The sequence below is a fragment of the Phalacrocorax aristotelis genome, chromosome 3 (assembly GCF_949628215.1).
Source record: "Phalacrocorax aristotelis chromosome 3, bGulAri2.1, whole genome shotgun sequence".
Classification (NCBI taxonomy): domain Eukaryota; kingdom Metazoa; phylum Chordata; class Aves; order Suliformes; family Phalacrocoracidae; genus Phalacrocorax; species Phalacrocorax aristotelis.
Window position 1 is genome coordinate 37,075,799 of NC_134278.1, and position 19,649 is coordinate 37,095,447.

Consider the following 19,649-nt stretch of genomic DNA (forward strand, 5'->3'; position numbering starts at 1 on the left):
CCCGACTACTATAGGTGCTACAGTGACAAGAGTTAACTCTTTCTCAGCCAAAACCAGCACATTCTCCACCCCTTATTCCATACCATTTACACCATGCCCAGGTCCTATACCATCCAATACAACCTTACCAACCACCACCCCTCCCCTTCCCATCCTTTAATATTATACACAGACATCATTCCCTTAGTCTATGGACCTTCCCTGTAAAATGTCCATAAAAATGTCCATTGAGTTCACCCAGTCCATGACTCTGGGCTCCATCTGTCATATCAGTCTTTCAGGGCAGGAGAGATGGTGTGTGTGGTGCTGGGTTGCTGCATACCGAGTCAGTCATCGTTCCATCACTGCTGCACTTTCCTTGTTTCATCAAAGTTCATCTTCCATAGATTGGGAGATTTGTACTGTGATATCATTGATGTGGCATATAGCAACTACAGAAGAGATGACATATATTATATAGCAGTTTGCATTATGCCATTCAGTTCATTGGCTGTTTTCACCCAAGATCAAATCCCCTTGAGGCACACGCTTCTCCATCCTCCCACATCACCCACCAAGTGCACCCAGGTCTGCCTGAGGCAGAAATAACCCAGACTGTTTTGCCCAGCATATTTTTATGTGCACTACAGGGACTCTATCCCCTTCCACAGTGTGTAAGACTTCTGACTGGGCAGGGCCAGCTCGATTGGCAGATCCCCTTGTGCTGACTAACCAGGTGGCTTTTGCTAAATGTGTATCCCAGTGCTTGAATGTTCCCCCCCACATTGCTCTTAGTGTAGTCTTTAACAGTCTATTGTACTGTTCAATTTTCCCAAAGACTGGTGCATGATAAGGAATGTGATAAACCCACTCAATGCTGTGCTCTTTGGCCCAGGTGTCTATGAGGCTATTTCGGAAGTGAGTCCTGTTGTCTGACTCAATTCTCTCTGGGGTGCCATGTCGCCACCGGACTTGTTTTCAAGACCCAGGGTAGTGCTCTGGGCGATGGCATGAGGGACGGGATATGTTTCCAGCCAGCCGGTCTTTGTTTGTACCATTGTAAGCGCATGGTGCTTGCCTTGGCGGGTTTGTGGGAGTGTGATATAGTCTAGTTGTCAGGCCTCCCCATATTTATATTTCAGCCATTGTCCCCCACACCACATAGGCTTTACCTGCTTTGCTTGCTTGATTGCAGTATGTTTCACATTCGTGGATACCATGTACAACAGTCTCCATGGTCAAGTCCACCCCTCGATCACAAGCCCATTTGTATGTTGCATCTCTCCCTTGATGGCCTGAGGTATCATGGGTCCACTGAGCTAGAAATAGTTCACCCTTATGCTGCCAGTCCAGATCCACCTGAGCCACTTCAATCTTGGCAGCCTGATCCACCTGCTGGTTGTTTTGATGTTCTTCAGTGGCCCGACTCCAAAACCCTAGGGGTCAACCTCGGGTCTCCCCTGGTGCCTTCTGCCAGAGGCTCCAGGTAGGGCCATTCTCCCTGGCTGCAGTGTAGAGCACATTTTTTTACATCTTGTCCTACCTGGACTAGCCCAAGAGCTCCTGCATGAACTATCTCCTGTTTAATCTATTCAGCTGCTTGTTGTTGCTCAGGGCCCCATTTGAAATCATTCTTCTTCCGGGTCACTTGATAGAGAAGGCCTACAGACAGACTGTATTTGGTATATGCGTTCTCCAAAACCCCACAATGCCTACAAAAGCTTGTGTTTCCTTTTTGCTAGTTGGAGGAGACATGGCTGTTATTTTGTTGATCACATCCATTTGGATCTGACGATGTCCATCTTGCCATTTGATTCCTAAGAACTGGACCTCTTGTGTGGGTCCCTTGACCTTACCTTGTTTTATGGTAAAACTGGCCTGCAGAAGGATTTGGACTATTTTCTTCCCTTTCTCACAAACGTCTTCTGCTGTGTTGCCCCACATGACGATGTTATCAATGTATTGAAGGTGTTCTGGAGCTTCTCCCTGTTCCAGTACAGTCCGAATCAGTCCATGGCAAATGGTAGGACTGTGTTTCCACCCCTGGGGCAGTCGATTCCAGGTGTACTGGACACACCTCCAAGTGAAAGCAAACTGTGGCCTGCACTCTGCTGCCAGAGGGATTGAGAAGAATGCATTAGCGATGTCAATTGTGGCATACCACTTGGCTGCCTTGGATTCCAGTTCGTATTGAAGTTCTAGCATGCCTGGCACAGCAGCACTCAACGGCTGAGTGACTTCATTCAGGCCACGATAGTCTACTGTTAGCCTCCACTCTCCGTTAGATTTCTGCACTGGCCATATGGGACTGTTAAAGGGTGAGTGGGTCTTGCTGATGACTCCTTGGCTCTCCAGTCAACGAATGAGCTCATGGATGGGAATCAGGGAGTCTCGGTTGGTGCAATATTGCTGCCGGTGCACTGTTGTGGTGGTGACTGGCACGCGTTGTTCTTTGACCCTCAGCAACCCCACAACAGAAGGGTCCTTCAAGAGACCAAGCAAGGTAGACAGCTGTTTAATTTCCTCCGTCTCCAAGGCAGCTACACCAAAAGCCCACCTGTACCCTTTTGGGTCCTTGAATCACCCTCACCTGAGGCAGTCTATGCCAAGGATGCACAGAGCCCCTGGGCCAGTCACAATGGGGTGCTTTTGCCACTCATTCCCGGTTAGGCTCACTTTGGCCTCCAATACAGTTAGCTCTTGGGATCCCCCTGTCACTCCAGCAATGCTGATGGGTTCTGCCCCTATATAGTTTGATGGCATTAGGGTGCACTGTGTACCAGTGTCCACTAGAGCTTTAAACTCCTGTGGGTCTGATGTGCCATGCCATCGGGTCCACACAGTCCAGTAAACTCGGTTATCCCTTTCCTCCACCTGGCTGGAGGCAGGGCCCCTCTAGTCCTGATCATGGCAGTCACAACACACTTCCTGTAAATGTGAATCAAGAGTCTCTCTATTAAGCTCAGAAATAAAATCAGCACTTCTACTCATCTGTCTGGGGACCTGCTCACCAGAAACTCGAGCAGCAGCTTTCTTAGAAGAACCTCCCTCAGTGATTGTTCTTCCTTGCAGCTCACGTGCCCGTGCCTCTAGGGTCGAGCTAGGCTTGCCATCCCACCTCATCATGTCCTCTCCGTGGTCACGCAGGTAGAACTATAGGGTGGCCAGTGGTGCGTATCCTCTCCTTTGAGCCAAAGGACGCTTATTCCTAACAGCTGAGACACTACTCTGTCGAGGTGGGGAGTAGGACATATCTAATCTGAGTTGCTGGACCTCTCAGAATAGTTTCTCCACAGCAGAGACGAGGGAGGAAGAGATATTTGCTTCATACTCCCAGAGTCTATCAATCACCTCCGCCACTGTTGGTGCCTTGTCCTCACTCCAGGACATGACTGCCAATGAGTTTGCATACAAGGATGGTGCACTCCATACAAACTTCCGCCACATGGGTTATGTGCACTGGGCTTCATCTGGGTCTTGGATGACTGTTGATCGTCCAAGTCACCATAAATCACCTCAAGCACAGCTAATTCCCTTAGATATTGGGTGCCTTTCTCCATGGTTGTCCATTTTCCTAGGCAATACGTAACATCTTCTTTAAAGGGATACCTTTCCTTCACTCCGGACAGGAGTTGCCTCCAGAGGCTGAGGGCTTGTGGTTTTTTTCCAATTGCTTTGTCAACACCCTCTTCCCCAGAAAAGGGATCCCAGTTGTTTGACTTCTTTTCCCTCTAATTCCAGACTACTGGCCCCATTATCCCAGCATGGGAGCAGCCAGGTAGCAATTTGCTCACCTAGACGACAGCCAAAATCTTCTCGCATATCTCGCAACTCACTCAAGGACAGGGGTCGGGTAGTTTCCGTTTCATTTATGACTTCTTCCTCCTCTTCTTGTGATGGACCTGCTTCTTTGTTGCCCTTTCTAAACAAGTTGACTTCCACTTCCAAGATTTCTTGTGTATGGGGGTGACTGATACTGGCATGGGTTGATTCTCTGATTCAGCTCCAGTGCCTGTTGTGGGGGTTTGAGTAAACCCAGTGCTTGTCCTGGGGGTTTGAGTGGCCACAGTGCCTGTCATCGGGGCTGGAGTGACCACAGTGCCTGTCACTTTGCCTTTCAATCCAGAGACCTTCTCTTCCCCTTGGGAGCTGTTGAGCAACTGAATACTGTTGAGCAGGGCTCGGTATGCATGGGCCAGGCCCCAGCACGTTGCAGTTATCTGTGTCTCTCTGGAGTTCCCAGTGTAACAACAGACTTTATCCAAATATTCTACTAGTTTTTCAGGATTCTGCACTTGTTCGGGGGTGAAACTCCAAAACACTGTGGGTGCCCACTGCCCTAGGTATTTGCCCATGCTATCCCACATGCCCTGCCACTCATAACTATCAAGCCTTGGGGCAGATCTCAGAGTGATATTCTTAAGTTGCTTTCTGACCTTAGTCAAAACCAAAACAACATGCCCAAAAACTAACAATAAGTATATTTTAACTACCCAAGGATGTTCAAGATATAAAAAAGTTGTTGCAGTAAAGGTGGAGACATCATAGAAGAAAGTTGCAAAGATACCATTCTGTATTTTCTCCATATAAAGTCTCTTAGAGGAGGAGGTATAATTGCTAATTGCCTCAGTAAGATGGCATCCAAAGTACAGTAATGGTTCCAGCAAAAACCCCAAATACCAGATAAATCTGAAAACCAGTGTTTGCATAACAAATCTCTTAGGCAAAACATCACTAATCACACAGCAGACTAAACAGACCAACACCAATCTTCAACACGAACTGCAAAAATGAGGACACGGTGCTGTGACCAGCAGCTGTTGTTATCTCAAACCCTGAAGCCCCACATTGGGTGCCAAAAGACACTGTTGTGGTTTAGCCAGCAACTCAGCCCCACCCAGCCACTCGCTCACTCCCCCACCGACAGGATGGGGGAGAGAATCAGAAGGGTAAAGCTCATGGGTTGAGATAAGAGCAGTTTAATAATTAAAATAAAACAATAACAACAGCAAAAGGAAAACAATGAGATGCACAAAACTCATGGCAGAATGAACAACCAAAACAAGCAGCACATGATGCAGCTACCCACCAACCCAACACCACCAGTCCCTGAGCCACAACCACCCCACTGCACACCAACTGCCCCCATCAATATACTGGTTGTGGCATCATATGGTGTGAAAGGAACATCCCAATGGCCAGTTGGGGTCAGCTGACTTGGCTGTGGCCCCGCCCCTCCTGGCCTTGCCCATGTGGCAGAGCATGGGAAGCTGGAAAGGTCCCTGACTATTACAGGCACTACAGTGAAGAGAATTAATTATTTCTCAGCCAAAACCAGCACAATCTGTTATCTCACCTGTATTATAGGGAGAGCCAGGGATGCCTGCTTTGAACTCTACAACGTGCCAAAGCAAAACCAATGAGTTCTTGAGACTGTGGTCCTTGAGATCATGCTTCTTAAAAATCTTTTAAGAAGCTACCGTACTAAAGTAGTTTCTTTCAACTTTTATAGGACTATTTTTATAACATTTTTATAACATTTTATTCCACATTGAGTATTTTGGGATCATATGTTTTCATTGCAGAGATTAGTAGGAAAATTCTCCTATTTAAAATTTTACTGTTACTTTGTCTAAAAGCATGATGCTTCTACCCCTGTCCCCCATGAAAGTAAGAAAGTGTCAATATAATTTTAATATATTTTGCAATGCAGATATTTCAGAACATCAGGGAGATTGCTTCTGGTGGATAATCTCTTGTGGTTTTTAAATATTCTGCTCCTTTTAAAATGAATCAGTCCACTGGGTTTTGTGCTCTTTCAAACATTTGCTTACTCAGTTTAGCTTGTTGTTTAACCTTCACGATTTTTTCAGTAAGTGAATTCAGGTTTGATAATCTGTAAAAATGTGGAAGAAACATACTAAATCAGGCCTGCATAGTTCTGCAAGGAAAAATTGATAACTAGCACTTGCAAAAAGCTTTTTATGATTAGGTCTTAAATTACTTTACAGAGGTTAAGGTAAACAGATGTTCACAGATATTGGTGGATTAGCTGAGCCACAAAGTCATTTTCAGAGCCAGGAATGCAGCCTTATTTCTTATGACATTATTTTCAGGCTGTGAATCCTTCCCTACCCTGTTTTTTTTTTCAATTTATTAATAAAGACTAAAAAAACCTTGGTCATAGAGAGAAGTGATGGTTTTAGTGCTAATTGAAGTACTGGGATTAAGACACTTCAGGAGAACAACAGAACTAGAAAATGGTGATGAGAGACGGTGACTCACCTGAACAAACAGAGAGCCTTTGCTGGGACAAACTCTTGAGACAAATGGGTGTCTGGGGGTTCATGAAAACAGCCTGTGTGCTTAGGAGGAAAGGGTGCTCCTGGCGGGGAGAGAAAATGATGTTGTGCTGCTGCAGAAATGCTCGCAATAGCTGCCTGCCTGCAGTTTGGCTGCTTATAGTTTACAGGGCTGTAATGAGCAGCTTAAGGCAATCTAAACCTGCCCTGATATTAAAGGGCTGCCTTTGTTCTAATCACTGCGGCTTGTACTCATCCACTGCTCCCTACCTTCAGCTCCAGAGATGGTGTGACTCACTTGTAGATGAACCCAGTGGAGAAAATTAAGGGGTTTTCTCAGTGAGATCAGCTGTCTTCACATGTGGTTGCTTGTATAGCTCATGTCCCTCATGGCTTTTCATCTGCTTTGGCAGAGTCAGGCTGGTCCTTTTTCAGATTTAGCAGTGTCCACACAGTTTTTCAAGTCAAAGCTTTAATTAAACATCCTTCTGCAGAGCTTCAGTATTACTTATTACTCCTCTAGGTGTTGAGTGATTACATTGTCCTCTTTTTATCCATGGCATTGCTGGGGTTGCTTTCAGTATTGTTTTAGCTTATAGAATCATAGAATCATTAAGGTTGGAAAAGACCTCTAGGATCATCAAGTCCAACCATCAACCCAACACCACCATGCCTCCTAAACCAGGCCCTGAAGTGCCACGTCTACACGTCTTTTAAATACCTCCAGGGATGGTGACTCTACCACCTCTCTGGGCAGCCTGTTCCAATGCCTGACCCCTCTTTCAGTAAAGAAATTTTTCCTAATATCCAACCAAAACCTCCCCTGATGCAGCTTGAAGCCATTTCCTCTCATCCTATTGCTTGTTACCTGGGAGAAGAGACCAGCACCCACCTCACTGCAACCTCCTTTCAGGTAGTTTTAGAGAGCGATAGGGTCTCCCCTCAGCCTCCTCTTCTCCAGGCTAAACAACCCCAGTTCCCTCAGCCACTCCTTACAAGACCTGCTCTCCAGACCCTTCACCAGCTTCATTGCCCTTCTCTGGACACGCTTCAGTACCTCAATGTCTTATAGTGAGGGGCCCAAAACTGAACACTGTGTTTGAGGTGTGGCCTCAGCAGTGCTGAGTACAGGGGAACAATCACTTGTTTGTTCCCTGTGTAGCCCTGCAGGCTGCACTGTTCCTGATACAAGCCAGGATGATGTTGGCCTTCTTGGCCACCTGGGCACACTGCTGGCTCATGTTCAGCCAGCTGTCAGCCAGCACCCCCAGGTCCTTCTCTGCTGGGCAGCTTTCCAGCCTGTAGCATTGTATGGGGCTTTTGTGACCCAAGTGCAGGACCTGGCACTTGTCCTTGTTAAACCTCATACAATTGGCCTCAGCCTATCGGTCCAGCCTGTCCAGTTACCCCTGTAGGGCCTTCCTACCCTCGAGCAGATCAACACTCCTGTCCAAATCAGTGTCATCTGCAAACTTAGAGGGTGCACTCGATCACCTCATCCAGATCATTGATAAAGATATTAAACAAGACTGGCCCCAACACTGAGCCCTGGGGAATCCCACTCGTGACTGGCCATAGCCTAGTTGTGAGATCTATTTTATTTTGATTTACTTTCTGGCTATTAATTTTGAATTTACATTAAATCAGAAATTAGCATCAGTTCATCACCTTTTAATGATTTTTAAAATTTATGTAAGTATGTATGTTTCCTCTGTTTAATTATATGTTTAATTTCAAGGTTAGATAGAACATCCCATACCTAAAATTAACAGTAAGGGAACTTAAACCTGTGGCTAATATCTTCATATGTTAGCTTTTTAAAAAGTGATGATAATAGTTCTGTCCTCATAATGATAAGCAGCATCTGTCTGCAAAGTCTGTTTTCCAGTCTGTGATCCTGATTGTTGCAGGACACTCTACCTTCCTTTGCTCCAGAATTGCTTTATTCTTTGAAGTGCTTAATTCCCCTGGAAAGCAAATAAACTTAATGGTGTTAATTGGAAATTATGTATCATGCATAGAGAAAACCATGGAACTGAAAACTAGATAGAAGGAATGAGTGTGCTCTCTCTCTTCTCCTTGGCACTGGTGAGGCCACACCTCAAATACTGTGTTCAGTTTTGGGCCCTTCAGTACAAGGCAGACATTGAGGTGCTGCAGCGTGTCCAGAGAAGGGCAATGAAGCTGGTGAAGGGTCTGGAGAACAGGTCTTATGAGGAGAGGTTGAGGGAACTGGGGTTGTTTAGCCTGGAGAAGAGGAGGCTGAGGGGAGACCCTATCGCTCTCTAAAACTACCTGAAAGGAGGTTGCAGTGAGGTGGGTGCTGGTCTCTTCTCCCAGGTAACAAGCAATAGGATGAGAGGAAATGGCTTCAAGCTGCATCAGGGGAGGTTTAGATTGGGTATTAGAAAAACTTTCTTCACCGAAAGGGTTGTCAGGCATTGGAACAGGCTGCCCAGAGAGGTGGTAGAGTCACTATCCCTGGAGGCATTTAAAAGATGTGTAGATGTGGTGCTTAAGGACATAGTTTAGTGGTGGACTAGGCAGTGCTAAGTTAACAGTTAGACTTGATCTTAAGAGTCTTTTCCAGTCTAAATGATTCTGTGATTCTATGATTCTACATATATACACACATATGAAAGCGGAAAGGATCAGTAGACATGAAGCTTCATCTTGGAATACTGACTTATTGCCCGTGTGTGTAGCACAGCAATATACCAACTTTTAAGAAGACAACAACAAAAAGCCATCTTAAGAAGAAGATTTACTACTCCTACGTACATCAGCTAATATGTCTGGGGCCTGATGACCATCATACACTCCTGCTAGCCTCTCTGTGTCTTTCAGGGCAGACGCTTTTAGTATAGAGGGTTAGGCAGGGAAAGTGCCTCTGTGAAGCTGTGATTTTTTCTGGGCTGAAGTTATTTGAATGATTATGGAACTGCAAAGTATCACTTTGCTAGGACAATTGCGTTCTCATTGGTATAGCAGTATATCATTATGGAAATGCTAGTAAAGCATATTTGTCTGGTGCACCATAAAGGTTTAAAGAGAAATTCTGCACATCTGCAGAATGATTATGGATCTCATGGGAGGTCTATTATCCCTGCAGTGGTGACTATGTATTTTTCGTCTGAACAGTTCTTTTATTTTAGGTTGGTGGAGAGATAAAAAGAGAATGAAGTCAAGTCTTCACCTACAAGCACACACTATCCTCACAAAGTTATTTCACAAAATACCAACCATCCTTCTGCAAGGATATAATTTGGTATATCTTATAATCGGGTCTGGCAGGTGGGATGATGGGCTATTCAGGGATTCACGCTGCATTGTGAAGACCCAGAGAAATCCTGGGAGGCAGAATGCTTGCCCAGACCATTTTTGCTTCCGGCTTAGAATTCGAGAAGCCAAAATGTAAGCACAAGCGGATATTGGCTAGGCATGAGTAAACTCTGGTTGGAAGATAAAAGAAAGTTCCTAATCTTTGCATCTCCTATCACGGCCTTCCAAGAACAGCCACGTCAGAGAAATATTTTTGCTTTTCAATTACAACTTGTTCTGTTTATCACCCCACCCCTGTGATTGTGGGGTGGTTTGTGAGGTTACAGGTTCAAAAGAAGGCAAGAGCAGAAGACAAGTGGGCAAAGCAGCTTCTGCTGAGGGGAAATTTGAGGTCAAATTTTAGGGAGAGCACCTGAAAATGTAACAATGAGGATGAACTCTCAAAAAGTAATGAGATTAGAGGTTAGCAGCCAAAGAAGTGCTAACTTTTGGGGTTCAGATGCATTGGGAATGACTGTTACACAGATGGGAAGCATGTAGAGGCATGGAGACTGCCTGTTAGTATTCTGTATTGAAAGCATGTATGTGCACAGTTAATATTTAAAGGGATTTATCTTGTTTGAATGCTTTCAAGTTAAGCAAAACTACTAATCTTAGATATTTAGAGGTAATTGCTATGTAGTGATGAGCACATACCTGAAATTTCCTGACATTTACAGAGTATTTTACGTGTCAGAAGTGGTTAAGTAAAGATTGATATTTCCATTTTGCAGTTATGGGGAAGAGGAAAAGAGTCTGAACTGGGTGATGTACTAATCACGATAACGAATCTGATTTTTAATCTTTCCGTACAACAGGTTTCTTTATGTTTTTATGCATTTTATGTTTAATTATGTGGTTGTCCAGGGCTGAGATATGATTGCTGATTTCAAAGGATACAATGATGATCAAGTCTCTATTCCACCACAGAAGTAATAAGGAGTTCAGCTGCCTTAGGAATTCTTCTTGGAGGTTTCCGTTTTAGGAAGTATTTTGTTTGCTAAAATACAAATTGGAAATCCAGTCAGAAACTTATTTGCATTGTTAGGCACTTAAGTAACTTCAAAATATACCTATAATAGCTTTCTTTTTAATGCTACTCCATGTTCATATTTTCCTGTCAAATAAAGGAGTATATGTCAAATAAACAGTGAAAGGTGTTGTAGAGAATTAATGTGGTTTTCTTTGCATTGTAGTTGGTGATGTTACTGCAGTTTAAAATAGCTTTCAGGTTTGCATAGGAGAATATGGGTAAGTATCAGTATTTTCCTAAGCATTATTACATATCACCCTTTAGTCTAATACATGGTGTGGTAAGATCAATCAGGAAAGCATGAATGCAAATGTTGACTCATCTTTTTTTTTTTTTCTCTCTAGGATTACGATGGCTTTTTTGAATCAAAGGAGAGCAACACTGTCTTCTCTTTTCTTGGACTGAAACCTACTTTGGCATCAAAGGTCAGTATAGTATTGCAGACTTTTTATGGAATACTTGAAATACTGAGATTGAATTTTCTTTGAACTGAAAGATCTGTGCGTGTTTGGATGTACCACTGCCTTATCCATACCTTGTCCATATCAACTTCATGCTACTGAGGTAATTGAAACTGTTGCCATGAGAAGAAAAGCATTTTAAATGAAACCGGGCATATACGTGGGAGTCAATTTGAGACAGCAGATAAACAAATTTTAAAGAATACATTCTCCTTCACATTATCAATGCAAACTGAAAGCAACTGATTTAATTATAACAGAGGACAGAACTAGGATCTTAATCACGGGAATATCTGCAGCATGTGTCACCAAAATATCATCTTACTGGGACGGCCTGGTATAATGGCTCAACCAGGACACAATTTATTTATTAGCTATTATTTTATTTTTTCAAATGCTGGAGCAGTTGGGAGTTATAGCAACTTTCTGGATAAGAATTGTTTTAACAAATATAGATATACAGGTCAGAACATAAAGCCAGTTAACATCTTTCTGTTGAGGGCGGTATAGTAGAGGAGATTTTTATTGCCATATGGAAGCCTGGACACTTGTTCAAAGAGGCTATATGGTGTACTTTTGGGCAGTAGATCAGATGCATAGGAGAGGATTTTATTTCCCTTGGCCACTGTAGATACAGCTGTGTTTGGCAGTAGTACTGTTTCTGGCCTAGACGGTAGCTCTTGGGTACCTATAGAGTTCCTCTTCTGCCAGGTATTCATTTATTTCTGGACCACATGAGGGAAAGAAGTAGGAGGGAACCTCATCAGGGAACTGCAAAAGCAGGTTGTTTTGGCAGAGTGCCTTGCTTCATAGCTAGAACTAGTCCTAGGAAGAAGATGATATCCTACAGCAATCAGAAATATCAGCTTCTGTGCAGGTTTGTTCCTGGGAAATCACCTGGAAGCCTGAAGGAGTGTCACTATAAACTTGGCCAGATCACTGCTTCAGTGTGGTAGTACCTCAGAGTGATGCATCCTCAGCTGCTGTATGAGGCAGGGTTAGGGGCACCTTAAGTGCGAAGGTCACAGACACAGGAGGTGAGAATGTATTCACAGCATTAATAATCTTTTTTTCTCTTTTAAATAGGAGTCGGAGCCCTAGAAAGCCTATCTGAAGTATCAACAAGCACATCTGGATGAATGACCCTGTTCTTCAGCACACAACAGCTTCCCTAATGAATCACTGTGATAGAGCAAACATGCATCATTAGTAGTAGTCTGCGTGCCGTGAGATGGTGCTCTCCAATAATGTGGAGTTAATAACACGTATATGAAACAGGATTAAGGCCAGGCCACTCATCTTCCTTTTTAAAAATACTCATTGTTGATGTTTCACTTTTGTCTTTGGATTGCTTTTGCGGCTGGCACTGATGTTCTGACAGGCACGTATGTTTGAGAATAAGGAGTGGAATTGCAGGGCTTCTGTTGTTCATGGATATACTTACATAGTCAGATTCCTTACCTCTTTTAATTCTTCCAACTACTGTAGTTGAAATTAGCTCATCATGATAGTTAAAGTACTGGTGGTTACTAGAATGTTTGTGCTCACTATGATCCAGAAGGTAAAAATCATCAATCTTAAGATCTCAGTCTAAGCCAATAACTGGTGTATTTTTGCTCTACATTCATTTTTTTGTGATGTTTATGCTAGATTATGTTTATTGTAAGAGACATGGGCTGCTAACATTCATGAAAACTTGATCTGTCTCATGATGCACATTGCAGCTGGCTGTTTAAAAAGAGTTGTTACCATGGAGGAGGTGCCAAAGTGAAATACTCTGACATGGTTGTTCTTCCAAATGCGGGTGAAATGTGCAGGAAAACACTTGGTGGAAAATACTGGCTAGTTCAGAAGAAGAGGTCTCATAACTAATGAAAATATTGTCTCTTAACTGAGAACAACTTTAACACCCAAAGTTGGAGCTCTATAGTTGGACTGTCTTAAAATGAAATTTTGCCAAAACCTTGAGTTTACCTTCAGTAACACGCAGCTCCACCATTAGCCACATGAGACTCAGGGGGGTACTTTGAGAGTCAGGGATCAGTCCCATACCATGGTCCAGGAGCACACCTAACTCACCCAGCTGTTGTCCTGGTTATATCCCCAGGTGTGGAAATGCGGAGGTGCCTCAAAGACAGTGAGAAATGTGAGTGTGTGCTTTGATGGATGAAGCCACAGTCATCAGCTCAGCTGAGGAACAGGACCCATGTAAAGGAAGTGGAGGTTGTTCCAGTGGGACTGTATTGGTGCACAGAGCAGAACTTCAGCCCATGACCTGCCAGTAACCATTACAAAATGCATTCTAGACAGAAGTCAAATTGCATTACGCATTTTGAATCAAGTCTGGCTATGAAAATAATAGTTATGCTGTTATGTAGCTTTTATTCAAGTGATTTCATAAGGACAGGGCAGTGCCATTCCAATAAATGTCCTTATGTCTTTGTGTAAATGAAAGACAACCATTATGTGGGAAAGCTTCTTTGCAATCACAGCATCACTCAGACTGTGTGGCTTGACAGAAGCCAAACTTGTAAAGAGTGTCAGAAAGCAACACTGTCTGTGCAACAAATCACACGTTCTGTTAAAATCGGTAACCAAGGCATCTGAGACGTGATAGTTGGAAGGGACAGCTGGAGGCCATCTCTCTGGTCCAGCACTGTCAAAGTCAGGGCTAACGCCAGCACTAACTCGGATCAGATACGGGTTTGTCTAGCAGACTGTTAAAAATATCCAAAGATGAAGATCTTCCAACCCTCTATATAACCTGTGCCAGTGCTGCAGTACTCTCCTAGAGAAAACTTTCTTTTAATGTCCAGCCTCAACACCTAGGCTGTAATTTGTGGCTGTTGCCTTTGCTGTGTTTTTTGGCACTCGCAGGAAGAGACTGGCACCATCCTTTTTGTAACTGCCCTCAATATAGTTGTAGACTCTTAGCCTTCCTCTTAACAGACTAAACAAACCTGGCTTCCTCAACCTCTTCATGGGCTGTGTGCTTTAGGCCTCTGGCTGCTTTGCTTTGGTGGAGGATGACTGTTTCCAGTTTGTTCACATCCCTCTTGGAGTGGGAGAAGGTCCCAAACCAATATTTCGGACGTGTCCTCACCAGTGCTGAGTAGAGGGGGGATAATAACTTTCCTCAGCCTGCAGGCCACGCTTCTCCTGAAGTCAGCACACTGCATGCTTTCCCCTGTTTGCAGTCAGTACATTGCTGGCTTATGATCAACCTAGCCTTCACTAAAATCTACAGATCCCTTCAGCAGGGGTATTACTCTGTCAGTCACTTCCCAGCCCATACTGGTGTTTCGCCATCCCCAAGGCCAGACTTTCTATTTGTCCTATCAAACTTCATGAGGTTTCTGTTGGCCCAGTCCTCAAGGTTACTGCGGTGCCACTGGACTGAAGCTCTGCCAGCTGTTACCAACCACTGTACCAGGTTCAGGTGTCATTCACAGATCTGCTGAGGGTGCATGCTAGGCTGTCATCCAAGTCCCTGCTGAAGATGCTGAACAATAGGAGAACTGTATTCTCTCAGATTTTGGACAATGGCTTAGTCATGACTACAGAGGTATGACGTGAACAATGTTCATGACTACCAGTCGCTGGAGTGAAGAACAGGTTGTCTTCCTGTTTGCATTGTCTCCGTGATGAACTGCTTACAGCTGTGTGGCTTTTCCCTCTAGTTCAAAGGCAAGAAGGCTTTAAAGAAGGAGGCGTTAAAGGAGTCCATCCATAAATCAGTTTCTCTTTGGATCCTCTGATGCCTCCTCAGCTCAGTTAAAGGGCTAGATGGAGGAAGAGCACACACAGATTTCAAGTCCGTGGTTGCATTTACTGGTCAAAATCTTAGCTACAGCACCTTCTCTAGAGGAGTCCTGAATGGGAGTTGATAACATGTGTATACGCATATGTATATACATATATACATGTGCATTTTAAGAATTAAGTTGTCTGTGTTAAGTGATTGTGGCGTTCTTGTCACCAATCCCATATTTTCATGAGACTTGAATCTCATTAAAGGAAGGGAATGTGACAGGAGGTGGAGCGGCCACACTGGACACTTTCAAGAGTCGTCTGGACAGGGTGCTGGGCCATCTTGTCTAGACTGGGCTCTTCCTAGAAAGGTTGGACTAGATGATCCCTGAGGTCCCTTCCAACCTGTGATTCTGTGATTAACTTCACCAAGTTCAATATAACTATTCCTGAACAAAAGGTTAAAGAAAAATATTTATCCCTGCAAGTGAATGCAGATATACATTTACATAATTACACAGTTGATTACAGAGAAGCCATCCTGGATTAATCATGTACTTGATATGTTGTAAACTTTGAGAACTGCCTGAAGTCCCGGTTTCGAAAAACTTACCTAAGTGTGTAAGTATGTACGCATTAGCAATCCTGGGCAAAATCCCAGGCTTACTGATGTGAAAGGCAAAACCACACTGATTTCTCCAGGGGTGAAATTAGTTTGCCGAAACTCCTTTTGAATTTTGATAATTGTAGAATAGAAGCCTTCTCTTCAGCGGAGAGCTAGTCCTGTTACAGCTGTTAGGTAAACCTAGCTTATTTCAGAGCATGCATGTGGGCAAAATCAGTTGTATGGAGAGCAACACCAGCTCCAAAGATACCCTGCTTGCTTGCATGGATTGGCAGTGCAAGTCCCTTAGACTACGTGCTTTTGAATTATAAGTGGCTAGTTTTTAAACAAAGCATATATGTTGCTCAAATGTGAATTTGGTCTGTTGTGCGACAGCCTTATTTTTGTAATTAAAGCAAGTAGAGTTCTAGTTTGTTACACAAGAAGATCTGGAATTTTTTAAACCAGTTTTGTAATAATGAAATGCAACTATCAGGTAACTGAAAAGGTCTGTGGAAGCTACAGCCATTTATTGAAAGAAATAGCAAATTCTTAATTCTGTTTAAAATACTTGCATATAAAGGTATGCTTGAGAACCACATGATCCCAGTTTTTAGCTAATACTTGTAACTACCCCACTTTTTAAAAGGGAGAGCAGTGTGAATTAAACTGTAAATCTTTGTACCTAGCTAAAGTTGCTGTGTGGGCTGACGTGCACGCGCACATTCACTGTATCAGTGGCTTTGATAGAGGTGTTTTTGTTTGTGCCACACACTACTGGATAGTGCCTTGCCAGAAAGAGGACTGTTTTTGTAGGGTCTTCTTAGATGTGCTTAAACTTTGAACTGAGAAAGGGGTAGTTTCTAGATTGCTATTTTTTAAATAATGCAGTAAATTGATTTTGAGGCCGGAGTCAAGAGACACATGCTTTGTAAGGTTGAATCAGTTTTTGACAAGTCTTCTGAACTCTTGATTTTTCTTAGTATGTCTTTATCTTTTATTTTTCCTTTCCTTTTTCTCGAATGTCTAGAATCATTTTCCAAGGGAAGTGGGCCTGGAGTAAAGCCCCTAAATCCATGTTTATTCTTCAAAATGACTGTCTGATTCAAGTATTGAGCAGCCCAAGTGCTACCTCTAAAATGAAGAGGAGCTACCAAGCTCTCAGTTGATTTTCTGGTTGTCCCTCCCTGCCCTGTCCCCCCAATCAGGCCATTTATTTAAGAACTCTAATTCTGGGAATACCATGATTCAGAAATAGGACCCTGAGATTTTAGGCAGAGCCTTGTGGCACGTCACAGGAGTGCAGGAGTGGGGTCGTCACCAGGAAAGTGCCAAATCCCATCAGTCTCCAGTGACTTGTCTCTCGACCTTGGCACGAGCAGTGGGAGGAGGAGGGAGCTCCACATGTTCGCCCCACACAGAGAGCGGGAGTGGAAGACACGGTGCAGAATGGCCCACGGCTTGTTGATGGCACCCTGAGCCGCGGTCCTCGCAGAGGGCCTTGGCTGGCAGTACCATGTGAGAAACCACACAGCGCTGCTCTCCACAGGCCTCCACCTGCATCACGACCTATCTGTCACCCTCTTGCTCCCTAAGGAATTTGGGAGGAGTAATGGAGAACAGCTTCTTGAGAACAGTCCTTCAGCCAGGGCAGATCTGGCTTACTCTGTTCTTCCTATTCTTTACCTCTTCCTAATGTGCTTCGTCCTGTCCTGTGTAGTCCTACCTGCGTGCAAAGCTTCCACTCCCGACCATTTGTAACATCCCTGTGAGGTCGCAAACACAGAGCTGGTGTTCACCTTCACAGCGTCGGTGTTTTGTGAGCCAGTGGGGGAGGGAGCACATTGCATCCTAGGCCATGCACATGTGGAGTTTTAAATTATATATTAAAATCGTGTTAACCTAATAAAAAATGTAATTCAAAAAAGACATTTGAACTGTGTTGTATGTGCCAAAGAAAATAATGAAAAAATACGAGTCTTTATTCTTGCTGCAGCTCCCTCTGGTGACAGCCTGGTGCCGTGGCTCAGGCAGCCTCTGCAGGTGACAGAGACGGAGCGCTGCAGAGCGCTTCGCCTGGGATGGGTGAGCCTGATTCTGTAAGATGCTAAGCGCCTCTGATCCCTGTTGACTCAGTGGGAATTGCAGTGTGCAGAATACCTGCTGGGTTGGGGTCTCGGTCTAAAGAGCAGTAAAGGAAAAAAAGAAAGGGATGTTTTCTTGTCATCCATTTTTGTGCATGGGTTAGTTGATAAATACGATGGAATTAAAGGACAGATCCTCTGGGGTGGCTTGGGCAGTAGGGCCAGGAAGTTTTCACGTGCTGAAGTTTTGCTCCCAGGGCTAAAATATTAAGGAGCGCTGCTTTTTCTTGTCTGAAAGGAGTGTGAGTTCCTAGTTTGCCTATCCACTTTTCTAATCCATATTTAATTATGTTCTACAGAGCTAAGTGACTGACCAAAGGTACAGGTTGGCATCATTGCAGTCTTCCCTTGATTCTCAGTCTATTATGTAATTTTTAATACCTTATCAGTCCTGTCTGAAACTTGCCCATTATCTCCAGTGTGAACACTGCTATGAAAACTCTACCCATTTGTGGCTGCTTCTGCACCCTGGAGCACCTGTGCCACCTACCCTAAGGCAGGGTGGGTAGAAGGGATAGAGATGGGGAAGGCAAGCCTGAAAGGCCTGAAATGAGATCCTCAGCTGAGCAGAGCTGTGGCAGCTCAGCTGTTGTGTCACGGTGGGTAGAAGCAGCCAGATTTTGCTGCAGGGGGGGCGGAAACTTCTTGATTTCCAGAGAGGAAGGTGAAGAGATGTTCTGTATCACTTTGCTCACGTAGCATCGCAGCCTGCTCTCCGTATGTAACCCCGTGGCACTGCCATTCCTCCTACGCGGCTGCTAGAGAATACCCTGAGGGCAGTCAGCGGGCAGAGATCCCGCAATGAGGGATGCTTTGCCACTAGCTGTCATCCTCCCGTGTGTCCCAAGCTCTGCATGTGCTCCCTGTGCCAGGGGAGCGTTGGTGGGCAAAAGTACTTAAAAGTCATCTCTGTGTTTGCACACACGCATACATGTTTGTCAGTCGGTCTACATCTCCTTGTGCCTACCCCAGAGCAGTCCGTCTGGGCTGTGAGAAGGTTCTCCTGAGCTTGATTCACTTTTCAGGTGCCAGAAGGACTTTCCTTTTCATTCCGTAGACTTACCAAGCTCTTGCTGAAGGTGCTGTCACACTCTCATCTGCAGTAACCTCCCTCAGGCTGCGCTGTGCAGCACAGGCGAATGTGGTTCTGGGTGCAAGTCCTCCATACGCTGATTACTGTAAAGGTGATCCCTGCATGTAGTTCAATCCCCTGATGAATTTGGGAAACATAAGAAAATTATAGGATTAAGGAACTGGCACCCTAAAGAAAAGGTCCTCTGCAGCCTCGAAAAATTGTGTTTAGAAGGCAAGAAAGAAATTGTTAGGTTCTGGCATGGAGAAAGGGGGTTCAGAAGCAGAGTCCTTGAGAAACGTGTGCCAATCCCTAGCTGCTTGGTTGCCCATCCACTGTAGCCAGCCACAGTACGGACATCTACATTTGGGAGAGGCACCTCATGCTCTCCAGTGTGAGCACACACTTCTGGCCATGGCTTATTTCATCCCAGGGCAATATTCAAAAGTCAGATCAATTGTGTCTTAAGAATAATGCCACCTCTCCGCTCTGGAGGAGCTCAGATGCAAAGCCAATGTAGTTAGGCACCGTAGGGGGAATTCCTCCCTTTGTGTCTGAGGAAGCAGGCAGCCCCCTGAACACCCCATCCCTCTCCCTGCACTCCAGGATGCCCCCAATGGGGTCACCCTGTAACGAAGAGAGCCCTTACGTGGTGCTGTTGCCATCCCCAGAAGGCACCTCACATCACGCATCAGCCCTGCATCTACCTGGGGATGCTTCCTGCTCCCTGCTGCTTGAGAGGAAAGGTGTTTTTCACATAATGGGAATAAACAGCACAATGTTTCGGCACCTCTCGAGTCCCACAGATTGTACGTCTCTCCCAGGGCTGGGTGCTATCTCCCGTAACTGTGCTGCCCAGCAAACTGCGCTTTCCTTTCCTTTGCACCTCTTTGGAGATCGAGCAATTCTACCAAAATCGATGAACATTAAGATGTGTAAAACAAGAATTGAGCCTACGTGTCTCTGCGTTACAGCGCCTTCCA

General features: G+C 44.6%; 1 protein-coding gene across 1 annotated transcript in view; it reads left to right on the forward strand.

The window, feature by feature from the left end:
- The window catches only part of SH3BGRL2 (SH3 domain binding glutamate rich protein like 2), a 55,267-nt gene extending 37,888 nt beyond the window's left edge, over positions 1–17,379 (forward strand). The window contains exons 3-4 of the mRNA XM_075089727.1: positions 10,980–11,060; positions 12,183–17,379. Coding sequence (XP_074945828.1) covers positions 10,980–11,060; positions 12,183–12,197 — 96 coding nt within the window. The 3' untranslated portion in view covers positions 12,198–17,379. The remainder of the gene's footprint in view (positions 1–10,979; positions 11,061–12,182) is intronic.
- The last annotated feature ends 2,270 nt before the right edge of the window (positions 17,380–19,649 follow it).